General features: G+C 36.9%; 1 protein-coding gene, 1 long non-coding RNA gene and 1 pseudogene across 2 annotated transcripts; 2 read left to right on the forward strand and 1 right to left on the reverse strand.

The window, feature by feature from the left end:
- The first annotated feature begins 1,762 nt into the window (after window positions 1-1,762).
- On the forward strand, window positions 1,763-7,102 carry LOC147947682 (uncharacterized). Its single transcript, XR_015594422.1, has 4 exons — window positions 1,763-1,965; window positions 2,091-3,351; window positions 3,451-5,010; window positions 5,095-7,102. It is a non-coding gene; the product is annotated as an uncharacterized LOC147947682 (long non-coding RNA).
- A 2,884-nt stretch (window positions 7,103-9,986) lies between these two features.
- LOC109130733 (mitogen-activated protein kinase kinase kinase 17 pseudogene) lies at window positions 9,987-10,905 on the reverse strand (annotated as a pseudogene).
- Window positions 10,906-14,337: 3,432 nt separating this feature from the next.
- Window positions 14,338-15,662, forward strand: LOC104777705 (F-box/LRR-repeat protein At1g48400-like). Its single transcript, XM_087496123.1, has 4 exons — window positions 14,338-14,644; window positions 14,760-14,992; window positions 15,044-15,193; window positions 15,324-15,662. Exons 1-4 carry the CDS (start codon window positions 14,338-14,340, stop codon window positions 15,660-15,662), a joined length of 1,029 nt encoding a protein of 342 aa, XP_087352249.1.
- Window positions 15,663-19,046: the final 3,384 nt, after the last annotated feature.

Genomic DNA, 19,046 nt, shown 5'->3' on the forward strand with positions numbered 1-19,046 from the left:
AAAATGTATTAAGTATTTATTTGATAGATTTTAGAATATTTTTAAAAATTGTTATTCAATGTCCATTTAATTTGGTATCATTTTAGATTTCAATGTATTTAACTTCAAAAAGATGAACATATCAATATATATCTCTTTTCAGAACTGATTCAAGAGATTAATGGAAGAATTAAGAAATATAAAACGGTTATGATCAAAGGACAAAATTGAATACTGTTATGCAAGTAATGAATACAACAAAAATTTTGGTTACATTACATGAACAAAAAGGTGCAGTACAGAGAACAAATTGGTGCCGTGAATGATCGAAGATGACGATTCAGACGGGAGAGATGTCAAACCAATCAGATTCAGAAACCGACGAAGATTTACGCGAATCGGTGGAGGAGTTGACATAACGAGTAGAGGAACTAACAAAGACCGTCAGTGATGTAGTGGCGGCAAAGGCTTAGTCCGAGAAAAAAATTACAGCTCGATTTAACTCTCTTGATGGAAGGTTCGATCAGATTCTGATGGTGATAAGCAATCTGGATACACGACGACAAGAGAGGCCTACTTTAGAGGAAGAGGGTTCAATTGACCAAGGTTAAATTCTGAAAAACAAAAGTTTGCATATAAATTCTTAAAATTTCAATAGGAAAATTTGTTTTCTTCTACATGTTGACACCCCAAAACCCAAGTTCGATTCTCCTATATAAGTAGATAACACGAATACAATCTATTTTTCCCCTATTTCAATTGTTTACATTTTCTTTTGATCCCGGTAAAAATTTATCATGGGTCTACCAAGTGACGACAAGCGCAAGGATCTCCACAACAACATCGATCCGATTTCAACAGACGCATGAATCATGAGAATCTGATCTTGGTTAATTGCGACAGCTTAGTTAAGTAAGCAGAGATGCATGTATTTGAAGGTACCCATACAGCTGGATATCAATGGTTGAAGTATTTTTCAAGATTCTTCATTACAGGGAGAAAGAGAAGCTAGAATTGGTGTCGTTGAGTTTGAGTGGTGATGGTTCTGTTGGTTCTTATGTGAGATAAGTCAAGTTCCTTTCACATATTGACTTAATTTCATGAGACGATTATTGGCTCATTTTCGCAATATCAAGCAACAATCTTCACTAAAACAACATCAATGATTGTGGACACAAAACCAATTGAGCAGGTGATGCCTTCTTTGATTGAAGAACATGAAGTACCAACTTCAATTTTGGCAACATACTGTGTTCTCCAACCTTAGAGCCACAACCAAGTCTAAATTGTAACATCCGATAACCGAAATCTTGGTTTAGGATGTGCATCGATCGATGCAGGTGTTGTATTGGTCAATGAATGGTCAGGTTTTGCGAGACAAGTTAAGTTAAACTCTCGTTTTATTGTGTTTTAATTTAGGGAAAACCTAAGGTCGGTATTTAAAGAGAAGGACAATGAGTTTGGCCTATTTTGGTCATTTTTAGAGAGAAAAGATAGAGAGAAGCTGTTTTTGAGGATTTTTGGAAACTGGAGTGCTTGTTCTTGTGAGATATTGCATGTGGAGTGGAGATATGAGGCTAGGACGTGTTAGGAGCTTGTTGGGAGGCTATTTTAGTGAGATTAGCTCCAGTTTTTGTCATTCTCAAAGGTGAGTATGCGACCATGGCTAATTTAAGCAAATTGATGATTGTTTTGTTTGATTTTTGGTTGTTATTGGCTTGTTTGTGGATGTTCCTTGTGATTTTTGTGGCCCTTGAAGGTTGTTTTCGGTGTATTGGAGCAGATAGGAGACGGAGGAGCTCGCGTTCAGTGCTGTGTTGCGCGAATGCATCGTTCAATGCAAGGAGTGCATCGGTCGATGCAGTTAGGGATTTGATGGCGATGCATCTAGGGATTTGGAGGATTACATTGATCGATGAAAGGAGTGTATCGGTCGCGATGGTGGTGCATCGGTCGATGCAAGGTCGCGGAGTTGCATATTATATGGTTTGCTTGTTTTTATGTTGATTGAGATTGTCTTTTCACTTGTGTGTATAGCCCAATAGATGGGAGGATCGCCTAATTACGTATTTATGATAATACTCACGCATCTCATATGTGTTGTGGTGCAGGTAAAGATAAAGTGTAATCGTGGAATCAAGGCGATGAAAAGGAGGATGTTCTAGTGGCCCGTTGATGTATTGTCTGGTTTCTGTTAGGTTGCTAGAGTTGAGTCATTAGAATGTTGCTAGGTTGTTGTTTTAATGTTTTATGACATTGTTGGTTGTTTTATTACTGTTATTGATTTATTGTTTATTGGTTTAATGGTATCGTTTATGTTATTCGCAATGGTTTGATTGGGTGTTAGGTTGTTAGTGGGTATCACTAGTTTAATAATTTATTAAAAAAAATTGGTCGGGTCGTTTCAGTTTGGTATCGAAGCCCTTACGGCTCTAGGTACGGGTTCACTAAGTTTCTGTTGTTTGTGTTTGGAATTGCATGCTTTAATTTAATATGTGAGTTAGTCAATTGTATGTGGCATGGGTTCCTAATATCCTCTTCGAGCCTTCAACGTGATTCCACTGTAAGTTATGTTTTATTGTATGGTTTAATTGTCTGTTTAGCCTTCTGTTCATGGTAGTGCAGATGGTCGGTGTTGCTTCTGATCATGGACGCAGATGTGAGCGTGGTAGGGGCAGAGGCCCAACAGTTAATGACACTGTGGACCAGAGTGTGTCAGTGGAGGGCGTAGATGAGTTGGAGACATCCAGGAGGGGTCCGTAAGTGTGGCAGGTAAAGGTACCGATAGGACCGTAGGCGCCGATAGAGTAAGAGTGGGCGGTGTCGATGCCGGGTTGGCTGGTGATGCTAGAGTTTCGGGTGCGGGAGTTCTAGTAGGTGGGGGCCCTCGGTGGAGATGTTGTGATTGTGGACTTGTTAGCGCGGGTGCTGGAGCGGTTTCCGGCATGGTACCAGCACAAGCTCTGGTAGTGCCGCCTATGGTGGCGGAGGTGCAGCAGCCAGTGGCTGCGGGTGCAGGAGTTCATTCCCTTTACATGATCATGCTGAGGGTGATGGGCATGATCGATACAGAGCAGTTCTCTAGTGGTACTGATCCTACTGCTGCGGAGGCATGGAAGACGAGAGTGGAACATAAGTTCCAATCTCTGACATGTTCTCAGGAGTTTTGGGTGGACATAGGGGGTCAACAACCTTGTAGACGATGCTCACTTATGGTGGAGGTTTGTGGCAGCTAGGAGGGTGCAGAGAGAGTCGAGGAGGCACATGTCCATCACCAACATATATTTGTCCTCGAATCTCGAACAACCATCAGCCAAGGACTCTCGTTTAACTGTCTCCATGGCCCGCATCTCCTCTGACCGATCTACGAAGGTCACCTCTAGGCGATAACTCACGTTCCATGCATTATTTGCTCTCGACTTTCCTTTACTCATAGGTCTCAACCTTGATTTTTTATTTGCTCTTCATCAGGGCGAAGCCTTCATGCCATAACATTGGCTCCTCATCGAGCCTAAGCCCGCATGCCATAATATATAAGGAAGTCCAACATTCGTCTCTCGGTTTTCCATCCTACAACGCGCCTCCGGATCGTCATCCGAAGTCGATATACCAACCATACTCACAAGCCACAAAGTCTAAGAATATGACAGTACTAGGAGAACTAAAGTCCCCCAAGAGTCGTTCGGGACCAACTGTCCCTAGAGCAAACAATTCTGAACACGTCTGAGTCCTATCCCTAACAATGTTTCCTTCCCGTGGTTCACGTAAAACAACACAATGTCCTACCAACCACATATCCCCTCACTGGGATACCTGATGACCACACAAGGATCATAAACATGCCACAAGGGCCGCCACAAAGGCCAACAAATGTCCTAAAAAGGACCGCCACAAAGGCCAAACTAATGTCCTAAACATGATCGCCACCAAGGCCAAAAAATGTCCTAAACAGGACCATCACAAAGACCACTTATCCCGAAGGACCGTCACGAAGACCACTTGTCCCGAAAGACCGTAACGAAGACCACTCGTCCCGAAGGACCATCACAAGTACCACTCGTGCCGAAGGACCGTCACGAAGACCACTCATCTCGAAGTATTGCCTAAACAAGCCACACGTACCGAAGGACCATCACGAAGACCACTCATCCTGAAGGACCGCCTAAACAGGAAACATTGGGTAAACAGCGCGCCAAAAAGGCCACACAATTGGCAAAACAGCCCGCCACAAAGGTCACACAATGGCTAAACAGCGCACCACAAAGGCTAACCAATGTCTCGAAAGACCGCTACACACGGGCACACAAAGACTAAACAGCCCGCCACAAAGGCAACACAAGCCCCTCCAAGGCTCACAACAACTAAAAATGGACAAATTCTAACTCACATAGAACTTTCCATTTTTAGAACTTTCCACTTTAGAAAAATTCCATTTCAGGAAAGTTTCTTTTTCAATAACAGGTTCGCAGAAACTTGTACCCCGAACACCACCTCATCTTGTTACTTAGTCGCACAACCAACCACCCCTAAGCGACCAAGTAACAAGAGAGATAGGCTGGAATACTTCATTCCCACTCCAACCACGTACTACAACTGGAACCAAGCTAGACAAGTTCAAGTCGCGACCTGCTTCTCAAACCACTTCTTGAACCTTGCCTACATCCTCGCCACTGGCTCCCAAGTCTGCTCCTCCACATCATCACAGTCCCGTAGGACTTTCATTAAAAGAATCTTCTTCTTCCGAAGTTCCTTGATTCTCCTCTCGAGAACCCTCACTGGTCTCACCTCCAAAGTCATGTTAGACTGAAGATTCTCATGAATCTTAGCCAACAACTGATCATCCTCATGGAGACACTTCCGCAACATAGACACATGGAAAACCTTGTGGAACACACGCATAACCTCAGGCAACTCCAGTCTATATGCTATCAGTTCTACCCGCTCAATCACTTGGAATGGACCCATATACCTAAGACTCAACTTATTCTTGGTCAATGACTAGTTCAGACCCCGCAACATGACCGTCTTAAGGTACACTCTATCTCCCACCTGAAACTTAAGATATCTCCTCCTCCTATTGGCATAACTCCTCTTGCTGATTTTGAGCTTCCTCAGCTTGAGAACCCGAATCTCCTTTCCCCCACCTGAGTCTAGCATAATGGTGTATGACATGGCCTCCCATACAACGCCTCATAAGGAGCCATCCCAATACTCGCATGGTAGTTGTTGTTGTAAGCGAACTCTACCAAGCTCTTGTGAACTATCCAATGGCCACCCCAATCCAACACACATATCCTCAAAAAATCCTCCAACATTTGGATCGTCCTCTCGGACTGCCCATCTCTGCCTGAAATGCCTCCAGAACACCGAGGTGAACTTGGAATCCCTATCAGACACAATAATCGCTGGCATACCATGCAACATGACTATCTACTTCACATATTTCTTAGCAAAGACAGTTGCTCCATCAGTCTTCTTAATGGCCAGAAAATGTGTCGACTTAGTCAACCAGTCCACAATGACCCAAATACTATGAAAGGTCCGAGACATTGGAAAACCAACGACAAAATCCAGCGTGATCATATCCCACTTCCACTATGGAATGAGAAGACTCTTCAGCAAACCGCCTGGAACCTAACGTTCAGCTTTCACTAGCTGACAAACATCGCACCTCGCGACCTAAGTAGCCACATCCTGCTTCATTTTGACCCAGTGATATTACCTCTTGAGATCATGGTACATCTTAGTCGCTCCTAGATGAATAGAGAACATGCTCGCATGAGCTTCTCTTAGGATCTCCTGCCTCAACTCCTCATCCTTAGGCCCACAAATCCGCCTGTGCACCAAAATGGTACCATTAGTTGGGACCTGATACTCTGAATCAACATCCTTAGAGGCATTCACCAGCCCAAATCCTTCTCATGAGCCAACCGCACCCTGCTCAGAAGATCAGCTCTATCAGCCGCCACCAAACCCAACGACTCCTGAGAAACAGCCGCCACCAAACTCAACGGCTCCTGAGCCGAAGCTGCCCTCTTACGACTCAGAGCATCCGCAACCAAGTCAGCCCTACTAGGGTGATAGGCTATCTCCAGATCATAATCTGCCACCAGCTTCATCCATCGCCTCTGCCTTAAATTCAGCTAGGGCTGAATAAATATATACTTCAGGCTATTATGATCTATAAACACATGTACCTTTGCGCCATAAAGATAAGATCTCCAAATCTTCAGGGCAAAAACTACAGCAGCCATCTCCAAATCAAGAGTAGGATAGTTATCCTCATGCTTCCGCAACTACCGTGAAACGTAGACAATCACCTTCCCATGCTACATCAGCACACACCCCAAACAAACTCTGGATGCATCTGTATAAACCACATAGGGTTCTCCCTGCTCTAGCAAAGCCAACATTGGCGTAGTAGTTAGCATCCCCTTCAGACTTACAAATCCCTCCTCGCACTCCTGTGACCAAACAAAAGTAACATCATTCCATGTCAACTTAGTCATCAGAGGTGCCTTGCTTGCAAAGCCCTGCACAAATCTCCTGTAATAACCTGCCAACCCAAGGAAACTCTTGATTTCTGTGGCAATCTACGGTCTAGGTCAATCCCTGATAGCCTGAATTTTCTTCAGATCTACAAAAACCCCCTCTGCAGAAACAATATGACCCAAAAAACCCATCTCACGCTGCCAGAAACTATACTTGCTTAACTTAGCATACAATTTCTACTCCCGCAGCTTCTCCATAACTGCGCTCAAATGAACTGCATGCTCCTCATGACTCTTGGAATAATACAAAATATCGTCGATGAAAATGATGGCAGACACGTCCAAAAACTCCTGAAACACGTTGTTCATCAATCTCATAAACGCTGCTGGCGCATTAGTCAACCCAAACGACATCACCACAAACTCATAATGTTCATACCTCGGCTTCTGATCTTGATCGATCAATCCTTCCCTGATCAGATCTTTCTCCTTTTGAGAATGTCAATCCTGGACAAAAGCTGAAGACGAACGCGCGTATGTAGTAGATATATAGAGATCTGAGAATAGTTGATGATGATGTTTGATTGTTTGATTGTTCGTTTGTACCATTGTCAAGAATCAATTTTTCTAAAGAGATTTGACACAAATGTGGTGGTCCTCATCACATCACATGCATGTATGTATACGTCGATCTTATCTTACGATTTACATTATTTTGATCCGCTCTGCTTCCTATCATTGTTCTTTTCTACTCCATAGTGAAAGACATAGACGTGTAAGGTTTGGCATGTAATACTTTAGGCTATGTACAATGGTTTTTTTTTTCAACACCCTCCACCTCAACTTTTAACACTCCACATCATTTTCTCTTTTTTCCACCTAATCATTCAACATCTAAATGAATGTTAACCTCTCCAATAGTTTTGTTTAATAAAATTCAACACCTTATCCTACTATTTTCACTTTATATTTTCATTTTTACTTAATTTCATAACAACAGATTTATAGTAATTTAAAATTAATAAAAGTTACATTATTATTTTTTAATTTAATTTTATTAGAGATAAACAAGAGTTTATTAGAGAAGAATTTGAAAATATAGTAGAAATGTTGGTTTTTTTTTGTGTCGGAATAAAATGAACCAAGTCTCTATTTATAGAGTTTTTAAAATGATGAATTTTGATATAAAAATTATTTTATAAAAAAATTATTTACTATATAAAAATTGATTTTGAAATGATAAGATAAGAAAAACATCTCCAAAATCTTACTGTCAAATAAATAAACGACACATGTCTCTCTCATATATTTCTTCTTTTTTCCGACAAAAAAAACAAAAAAACAAAAAAAAAACGAAAATTGAATGTCGGCATGTGTTTGTGGGGCCCAAATTTTTTGATTCAACCGGTTGAATAAATTCAACAGAAATTAATCCACGTCAGTTTTTCTTTTTTTTTTCAACACCTGCATTGGAGTTATTAAATTGTTGAATATTTTTTTCAACACCTCCATTGTTGATTGTCTTATATACAAATTATATAGTCAACGCCATCATTGAGTAATTCCCAGATATTCTCAAATATTTAGGTTATGAATGAAATGAGATTTTAAATTGGGTTTTAGCTTTTGGTCTTTAAATTTTAGTTTTTGGTTTCCAAGTATTTGGTTTTTGACTAAAAAGACTAACCTGAAAAGCAAAAGTTATGCAAAAATGACTATGTATAAATGGGATTAAAAAATGTTAAGTAAAAAGGAAATTACACGCCAAAACCAAATCCTTATAGGAATATAAACAAGAGGCCAAGCACATGAGATAGAGTTTAAGGTTTAGGGTTTAGTGGTGTTGGTGTGGACAACAACATTGAGTTCTTGAGAGCTAATCTACTGACTCTCCCCAGATCATCAGAGTGCAACATCCAATTCGTTTGACCTTTCTTTCCTTATCTTTCTCGGTTTGATTTCATTGTGAAAGTAACATACGATTATAGCACACTAATATAATATCATGAAAGTTTGTTACAAATTGTTTCTGTAATGTACACAATATCGTATGTGTTTTTTTCTTTTATTCCTGTGAACTATGAGAATGCGTCACTGGCTCTTCAATCATTTCAATGAGTTCAGGTTTATGCAATTCCTTTGTTGGTTCATTCGTAGGAGATTAGAGACACAAGTTTAGATGGAGGCCATTGTTCATCTGTATTTTTTTTTTTGTTTAGACATTTAAATTAAGAATTTATGATGTTTTAAAATAACTAATATACAAATTTTTAATTTAAATTATAAATTTTCTTTTAAATCACATTTTTATGTGTTTACCGTAATTTTAAAGACAATAATATAACTTTTTTATTTTATTTGATATTTTATTTTAAAATAAACACAAATTATACATATATTTAATACTATATATTTTTATTTTATTATTAGTTTAATAAAATAACTCTAAACCTAGTCCCTGATTAATATCCGTTTAATCTCTGATTTTTCTCGCTAGGCGCTAGGCCCACTCCGACTGTCCGACTAGCGCCTAACGATTTCTAAAACAGAACCTAAAACCAAGCAACTTTTTTTTATAATATAATTTTTTATATATTTAGAAACGATGATATATGATATATCAATTAGCATGCATATGAAAACTCTACAAAGTACAAACCATTCAATTTACACTTAATAATTTTCTGTTTTTGTAACCTTTTTCTGTTAAAAGAAATATCACATGCAATCTAGAGTGATCAAAAAGAAATTTGGAGATAAATAATGACAAAAGTTTTCTGATCTTGCTTTCCATTTCTATATATTTAAATCTTTAAATACAAAACGCAATGTTTACAATGTGATGAAATAGTATTTTATTTAAAAAAAATAAAAAAATTTGAAATTCAATTTTGCTAGCTTCTTATATAGACTATTTTCTTACTTTGACTAAATACAGTATGTTGAGCTTTTTTTTTAATTTGTTTCATTGAATAAGTTGAGTTTTTCTTGTTGAGGCATTGGCATATTGCCAAGGGTTACCAGTTTTGGACCAACCGTACCCAATTTCCTCTTAGCAAATATTTTACTTGAAAAAAACAGCTCCATACATTACTGTACCACACCATATTATGGATTTGTAAGCATTATCTTTGGAATAGAATTATTAGTACAAGACTACTTACTAGTTAAATCTATTGGCAATGGTCAAGGTACAAAAGTTTGGCCTGAATTTGGATCTTAGCTTGCTCGTTGGGAAAGGATGCAAATCATATTTGCTTAAAACTTAAAGCTTTAGGAAGAGAAGGGAAGGAGGAATTTGGGAACGCAAAGCGTTTCATAAGTTAAAAAAAAACTAATCAATACAATAAAACTTCTTAGTTTCTCTCCAGCTTGACACATCAGCTTTGTTATTTAAGCAGCAGCTGACACCTCAATTAAAAATACTAGCCAATAAAAACATTTAAATTGATACAGCCAAGCTTATTTTCTGTTTAGCTGTCAATAATTTACTATTCCAAAAAAAATAGTAAAACCCTATATAAGAAGCGACGAAAGATTGATTGATGAACTTGTGAATTTTTTAACTCTGATTAACTTTCTAGCCCATGACTCCGAGTAACCAGCAAGTCTTCATGATCCATCGAAATTAAATGACTTTTCGAGACTTCACATGAATCCCAAAACCGTTGATCCAACACAGTGCTCGGAGATGAAGTCTTCTTGTTCCCACACTCACTAGATTGAGATTCTTCGTCGTCGTCGTTGTTAAGAAAAGGATGTTTAAGCAATTCTTGCACTGCCCATCTCTGTTTTGAATCTTTCTTGAAACAATTCATCAGAAAGTCTTGAGCTTTCTCCGATACCCACACGAGAATCTCCGGCGACTCACCAGAGAATCCAATCTTATACATTGCAGCAACAACATCGTTTAGCTCCGACCATGGGCTTGATCCAGTCATCATCTCGATCATTGTACATCCCAAACCCCACACATCAGCCGAAACCTCTGTATTTCACCACGAGCAACTTCAGGCCCCATAAACGCCAGTGTACCGGAAAACTCCGACTCGCCAACCTTTTTAGCACAGCCCATATCAGCTAATATCAAAACGCTGTTCTCCTCGACCAGCACGTTCTGACTCTTCAAGTCGCAGTGAACAATCCCTCTCTCGGGAAGATACATCAGACCGTGAAGACTCCCGCGAGAAACGTATTCCATCAGGATATTGTAAACTGATTCATCGTTCTCACACGTCAAACCAGAGCCTATGTACTTGAATATGTGAGGAGAGCTCAATGTAGACAAGAACGATTCCTCTTTCTGCAAGAACGTTGAGGAAGACAACTCTGCGGATTTGACAGCAAAGATCTCACCGGAGTTTGAGATTGCTATAGAGACGGTGGCGGTTGAGCCTCGACCTATGATTTGTCCTCTTGTCCAGTTCATCTCCATATTAGGAACTAGGAACAGAACAAAAAGAAAAAACAGAGTAGATGTGAATTTTTAGAGAGTGGGAGAATTTTTTTTATGAATAAGAGATGTTGAATTGTTTAAGCAAATGGGTTATTAAGAAGCTTTATATATAAGAGTTTTATGTATGTGTGTGTTTCGGGTTCTGTTGTTTGTGTGCTTCGTATCAAATTGGGTTTTGTCTCCAAGATAATTGTTTAGTATTGATTCCTCGTTGATGTAGATTAGAACTGAGGAAATTATGTATTTTTTCTTGGATCTCACTATAGTAGATCTCTTCCACATAGTTTTGTATATTTATTCTTTCTCTCTTTCTCACCTTAAAAATCATTGGCGTTGGAATAAGAAAAGAGATGGTTGCATAAGGCAAGATCTAAATGAGGCAATCATAGAATTAGTTCTACTTATACACAAAATCAATAATCACATATATCACTTTAAAGCACACATGAGGATTATATTATTATTATTATTTTTTTTTTTGTAAAATAGCAAGGGAGATGGATGAGTACGACAGTGGAGGCTCTGATTTGTACAAGGGAGCGGCTCTGAAGTTTGAAGAGTGATGCTTCCAATTCTTCGGCACGAGCGTAAATGTCAAGTGCTATCGTAAGTGGACTTTGCTTTGTTATCTCTAACGTGTTGTCTTTTGTGGTTACTCTTAAACCTACCGTCTAATCAGCTGATCTAATTAACTAGATGAAACTATCTTCTAATACCAAAACTGAAAAAAAATTTCATTCTAACAATATTTACATTGTAAATGAGTTATAAAAACAACCATTTTGGCCCAAAGATATATTTTTTTAATAAACTCTCTACAATATATTTTTTCAAAACTACCCTATTTTTTTTTTCCTTCTAAATGTTTTTTTTAAATGGTAATTTAAATCATGAAGATACAATTTATAATATATTTTTTAATTAAATATGTAATTTTATTTTGAAGTGATGACAAACAGAACTTGTTTTTTTACAACAATAGAAAGTGAGTTTAGAAAATTTTCACAAAAAAAAAGTATAGTTTAGAAGAAAAAAAGCATAGGGTAGTTTTCCAAATATATATATCATGTAAAAGGTAATTAATGCATAAGTATGATATTTAGGTTTTTGTTTATTGGTAGAAAAATAAGAAATATAGACTAAGCGGAATGTAATTAATTCAATGAGGTATAAAATAAGATAAAAATAACTTCATAATTGCCATGTGTTAGTTCTATTTTCAGAGTAACCAAAATTTTATGTAGTCCATGTTTGCATAATGAAAAATTTAATTAGTACAAATATTGAACCGTTGTGAAAGTGATAAACTATTTATATGAGTAGTCATAGTATATAATGTTTTAAAAGACATTTAGCTTTGTTTAGTTGTGCCGATAAAAGCGACCATATATCAACCATAAAGTTCCATGTAATATAGAGATCAATTACAAGTTTATAAATTGTATTTATATGACATATAAAAATAAAAAATACTCGCGGCGTAGCGCGGGTTTAACGTAGTAATAATAAAAAAACTAATATAGGATATATAAATTTTGTCGTTTCTCGAAATAGGAAACTTTTCAGGATGACCAAAACAATTACAGTTTAGAAAAAATTCGATAGTGGGATAAGCTTCGAACTCATTTTTGGGTGTAATTTATCCAATTCTGACGCCTCTGTTTCGTTGGTATAAGGATGAACAAAGAAGGATTTGCAAAAGGCTCGATAAGAACCACCAAGACCGGTGACCTAAATTACACATCGTTTCTGATCAAGCAATATCTCTGTCGACCAACTTTCTCAACAGGAACATTAAGAGAAAGAATTCCCTAGATTTTTTAAATGTAGAGACTTGAGTAAATGAGGTAATGAGAATTGTTGAATGTATCAGCCTAGTTTCACAATGAGAAACCAAAATCAAAGATTCAAAAAAGAAAGATTAGGAACAAGGTACAAGTCACTTTCAATAGAGATTGTAACTCCACGAAGAATCTAAAAGGCATGTCATCACTTCTTGTCAACTAAAAGGGTCTAAACATGGAAATTCAGTTTAGCTAAACTGTAAGCTACAACCAAAAAAAAAAAGCAGACTTACATCAAGAAAAGAAGCATATTTACGTCTACAAAACATATCAAGTTTTGAAGTTTCCTGAACAAGTATACCACTGCAACAATCAAATCACGTTTCAACATTTTACCAATCATATGAATCCTCAATTGAACACTAAGTTTAAACACGACTCACGAGCCTAAGCTTCGAGTCTCTAGTAAATCACTAATTACTAAACTCAAACAATCTCATTCATATCTAATTCAGTGAACCGTTGGATTCAGAGACACAACATATTTAAAGCAAATCATAATGATACTAGACTAGTTAAGAAAATTACAAAAAAAAAAAACTGAAATCTTGAGATTATGTTGTATAAATATAAAATTTTAGATTCGTTTAATTTTGTAAAATAATATAGAGATATTTGTAATTTTATTTGCTTGATGTATATACAAATTATTACATTTTCATTTGGAATTTAATTAATTTGTTGTGAAAGTTAACATCTTATGTACAACACTTTGTAATTCATATAATAATGATGGAGCGGGTTAGGGTATGCATAACTCATCTCATTTAACTCGTCTTATGTTGGGACTAATTTTTGTGCGTGTGTTATAGACCAACCCACAAAAAAAAAAATACTATATAATTGTACTAATGTTTAACCCTATGTTAACTCCTAAAAAGTGTGTATTAGGCATTTAGGCTCAATTATTGTTGCTGTTGTTGTTCTAAGGTATTAATTACGCTGAAGCTTACATCTCCACAGTGCTAAGTTAGCTGAACAACTCAAAGTTGCAAATTGCAAGTAAGTGGTTTCTTTCGTCTTAACTCTCTATGTATCTGTTAAAGAGATTAATAGTAACTTTGAATGTTGCAAAATTTATAGATTTTAGTATTCTTAAGAATGGTAAATGGTATAAAATCATTACACATGGTTCATCAGCTAGTTTGCACTTTCTTGCATAATTCATTCGCTTGGGATCCTAATCGAGTTGTCTTAGTGTGTATTAGGTATAAATTAAAATCCCTAATCTATGGCTATGAGTTCTCGTAGTGATCTAATCAGCAGTTTGCCAGATGAGATTCTTGGCAAAATCTTGTCTTTGCTTCCGACAAAAGCTGCTGCTTCCACATCGGTCCTGTCCAAGAGGTGGAAGAATCTTTTGGGTCTAGTAGACAACCTTTGTTTTGATGATTCGATAATTGTTTACCCCAACGAGGAAGAAGCAACAAGTGGTTCAGATCGCTTCTGTGATTTCGTAGACAAGACACTAGCTCTGTTAAGCAATTCTCACATCAAGAAATTATCTTTGCGTCATGCACCTCGACCTCGCCATAACCATGCATACCAACGTTGGTTTTGGACAGCAATGGAACGTGGTTTCTTGGAACTATACTTGCACGCCACCCACCGCTATTTTGGTTTTGATGTAGAGACAAAGTTGTTAACGAGCAAGACACTTGTTAAGCTCACACTATCCGGTGAATGTTCTCTTGACGTTGACCGTGTGTTTTTCCCTGCCCTCAAATCGCTTTCTCTCTTATCAGTGTTAGGGTTTTATTGTCCAAACTATTGTCGGCTCCTTGATGGCTGCCCTGTGCTGGAAGATTTATTCATAACTGATGCTGATCATTGGTACCCGCCATGTTGCGGTGTGTTCGTGGAAAGTCCCCCCCATCAAGCGACTTGTGGTTTTTGTCAATCTTCCCGATGCTAAGGAGTATCACAGAACTGTCTTTTTTAAAGCTTCACGTCTTGTCTACCTTGACTATTCTAATTATGTCTCCAAACAGTATGAGTTTGTTGATTGCGATTTGCTTGTCGAAGCCAGGCTGAGTCTAAGGTTATGGGAGTCAACTGACAATCATGACGACGACGATGATGGTTTTTCTTTTTATTGTGATGATTACGATGATCTCTCTGATGAATATGAACCGGAGGAACCCATATATGGTGATGTTACAAATCTGGTTGCGAGTATAAGCAACATTTCGACTCTTCACTTGTCTCCTGAATCCCTTGAGGTCAGTTTTTGCTACTTCCTTGGAATTGTTTTTATTTTCGCAGGCAGCAAGGTCTCTCACCTATTTCATTTCTGCTGTAAATCCATGCCGGTCTTCAACAACCTCCTTAAGTTATCTATTGAGAGTAACATGGAGAAAGGTTGGCAAGTAATGCCACTTTTGATCAAGAGTTGTCCAAATCTACAATTTTTAGTCATCAAGGTATTATCAATTTCCTTATTGAGATTCTTTTTCTTGTTAGTACTGTTTTTTTTTTTTTTGAAAAAGGGTTAGTACTGTTGCCTGTCGTTAGTTTATACATGTCAAATTGGTCTCTCGTCTCTGGTTTCAGGGTCTTGTGCACAGAGTAACAAACAAATGTGGAGATGCATGTGCTTGCATCCCTAAGAAGCACAATAGGAAGCTCAACAAGAAGAGGAAGGTTGTGAAGGAGGAGGAGGAGGAATTAAGTTGTTTATGGACATGTCAAGTGAAAGTGCTAGAGATTTCAGAGTATAAAGGTTCTTTTCAAGAGCTGAAACAGATGAGACATTTCTTGGGGAAGTTGAAATGTCTTGAAACTGTGAAAGTTGGTGTTGACGGGGACAATTACAAAAACAATGAGTTCTTGCGAGCTAATCTGCTGGCTCTCCCCAGACTTTCATCAAAGTGCAACATCCAATTCATCTAATCCTTTCTTTCGTTATCTTTTTTAGTTAGATGGCAATGTGAATGTACTTAACTCTAGAGTGGGGAGATATAATTACAGATTTTATTTAAACGGTTGAGTGTAAAAGTCTTTCTTGTGTGGTCAGGAAGATTAAGAAAACAGGGTTTGTTGGAGATTGACCCTGTTTAAAGACAAAACATCACATGAAGAAAGGTTCTAGCTTTAAAATACTGTGTCGTTTTAAGTCTATTTCCTTTTAGGTGGTAAACAAAGAAATTAATCAAAACTATTTTCTCATCTTTCTTCTATGTACTTCTGCAGAACAAGGTGGAACCAGGCTGTACTTTGTACTATATTTTGCTTAGGACTTGGGAGAGATTACTAATAGAACTTTGCAGTACCTTCAAATTAGCAGCTGCAAGTAGAAGACTGAACAGGTTCATGATTATCTCTAAAGTATATGAGCTAAATTGACAGAGACTGATATTTAAGATACCTTCAAATTCTTTTGGAACAACTTTGCATTCAACTGAACAATCGAAAGGATTGTGATTCACATGTCACACATATATATCTTTCTACAGTCTACGATAAAAAATATGGATCCATGGTTAATACTCTCACATATAAAACCAATTTAAAAACTGATTCCATTCATAGCCTATATATCTGAGAATATCTGAATTAGTCTATGATGGCATTGACTATATATTTTGTATATAAATGACTAGTTTTAGTATATTGTAAATAAGAGATTTCTAATATTTGGTCTCGTTTTGGCTCATTAAGAAAAAAGTATGTATTTTTTAAAAAATAATTTGTTAGAAATACTTTTTTTAGAAAACCCCTTTTCAAAAATATCTATTTTTTTTAAATATATTTTTTTTATCTTCTTTTACACAATTAATTTTTAGATTTTCTTAAGGTTTGGGTTATCTATTATATATTTAGGATATAATTTTGAGGGGTTAAAATTTATTTGGAGTTTAAAGCTTAAAATTTAGTAATTTTTATACATAGAAAAAATGTATTTTTAAAAAGTGACATAAGGAAAGAGGTATTTTTGAAAACCTCTTTTTTAACGAGGGATTCTTACAGTTTTTTATATAAAACAAGTTAATTATAGTACATTACTTTGTGTGGGATATTCAAAACAAAACAAAAAAAATACATAAATTAAGTTAACTTCGACCAAATATATACTAGAAAGTAAAATGGAGAATTAATCTATGATGACAATGGGTAATAAATATTTTGAAGTTTCTTAAATACATGATATATTAATAAATATTTTAAAATTTCTTATACAAAAAATATATTAGTTCTAGTATATTAGCATGCCTAGAAATTAATTCTTAAAAAAAATACAGGATATTTGAATTATATTATTATTTTCAAGTTCAACCATACATAAAATTTTAGGAAAAATAACATGATAATATATATGTGACATTTGTACCATTTTTTTTTGTTTTCTGTCGCCAAACATGTGGGCCGTTTTATATGTATAACTTCTTACATTTCATGAATAGTTATACAAATGCAATATCAATTGATAATAGTACATAGTGTGCACATATCCCAAATTTTTAAGTTGTAGGTAAGTTTACATATTAGTTTCTGGAAATCCAATTATTTCTTGTTCTTTGTACTTTTAGTGATTATTTGAAATATTGATCAAACCTTGATTGGTACAATATGACAAACATGTAACTTCAATGGAAATGAACAATATCTATGCATTTCTTTACATGTAGATGATATGATTTTTTTTTTGTTTTTTTTTGTCAACTTATGATGTTTTTTATTTAATTAGATTTTGAATCAATAAATTATAGATTTTATTAAAACGGTTGAGTGTAAAGGTCTTTTCTTGCGTGGTAAGTAAGATTAAGAAAACAAGGTTTGTTGGAGACTGACCCTGTTTAAATGGTGATGTGTTCAACATAGACCTTCATGGGCAAGAAAGAAGCCGCGACTTCTTGTTTTTCACCGAGCCTCCTCCCACTTACACTCTTTGGAGACTCAATGGCCGCAATGAAAGAACCATTGATGAGAATAAGGTCAATATTACCCTCTTATCCTAAACACAACAAAAGCACCAAGTATGAAAGGGTGGAAACTGTGTCTCTATGAGTTCAGATCTCTCCACATGTACTGTCTCTCCAAGGAGGATGTGGAACGATTTCGTCAAACCCAAATCCAAAGCCTGCCAATACCAAGCCTGCCAAGACCAAGCCACCTATGCCTAGGAGACAAGGCGGCAGAGGTAAGGACATTGCTGTCATTGGAAACAACCTGACTAAATATGTATGTGGATTAGGTGAGCCCTCTTGCTTAGGTTGTCTGGCCAGAGTGAATTCTCCAATGGGAAACATAAATCTGATTTAGTATAATTAAGCATTTATCTCTTTTGAATCTGCAGGTGACTCTGTGGGAGGGGAATTACATTTCGGAGTAACCAACTTATTCTCTTACCTCTCTCTGTTCTGTTCATGAAACCGTGAGACCAAACACCATGACCACCATATACGGTATCGACTTTGTCCTGGATTGCTGCACTGTGGTGTTGGTGCTAACCGCTAACCTTTTGTTGTTTTGAATCTGCGCAGGGGAGGGCTTCGAGAACAGGATCATGGAGTTCTTTTTCAAGTTGACTAAGAAGAAGCACCAAAAAATCATCAGCAAGGACAACAAGGCTCTTGGTAATCTCGGAAGGAAATATATGTCTTAAATGCATTAGAAAGATACAAAGTATAGTAACGCTTGACTACTTGGACTCTGTTGTTTTGCAGTATTCTTCCCTGAGGTTTCTGGATCAAATTTTGACTCTCACCATAGATTTGTTGTGAATATGGTTAAGATAGGGATGCTGACTTAGGTGAATCCCCACCCCTTGATTTTATTCTATTACTTTGCTACAACACTTCTGCAAAAAAATTTAACATGACCGTATGATCATTACTGAGATGGAAACGTATAATGTGATACTTAAGCTGCGTAGAGAAAACCATAGTAGCAAGCGTAAATATTCTCAAGGATCTCTTATATCTGAAGGATTCCATGTGGATGATCCAGAAAAAACATTCAATGTTTGCTTGAGTAAACAAGTTGAGGGAGGGGAATTATATTTCAGAGGCACACGATGCAAGAAACGTGCCAATACAGATGCAAAGCAAGAGGTGTGTGAGAACTTTTCAGGAGCATTCCTCTTTGTCTACTACATTCCAGTATTCCGCAGGTAAATGGTTAATTGGTAAAAGTAAAACATCCATTTCCCACCGTTTGATTTAATCTCATATACTTGGTCAGGCTGTACTACACCGTGGTGCCAGAGCAACAACATCTAGTCATGAGGTCAACATGGTTCTTTGGTGCAAAAGGTAAAACACTCTTAAAGCTTGC

This window comes from Camelina sativa, chromosome 3 (assembly GCF_030686135.1).
Source record: "Camelina sativa cultivar CO46 ecotype springtype chromosome 3, ASM3068613v1".
In the NCBI taxonomy this organism is placed as follows: Eukaryota; Viridiplantae; Streptophyta; class Magnoliopsida; order Brassicales; family Brassicaceae; genus Camelina; species Camelina sativa.

Bases quoted from the DNA above. Each gene is read 5' to 3' on its own strand.
- LOC104777705 (XM_087496123.1), top strand. From the start codon at position 14,338: ATGGAACGTGGTTTCTTGGAACTATACTTGCACGCCACCCACCGCTAT. The intron at 14,993-15,043 runs GTCAGTTTTTGC...GCAGGCAGCAAG, and splicing joins TGTCTCCTGAATCCCTTGAG to GTCTCTCACCTATTTCATTT. The intron at 15,194-15,323 runs GTATTATCAATT...CTCTGGTTTCAG, and splicing joins TACAATTTTTAGTCATCAAG to GGTCTTGTGCACAGAGTAAC.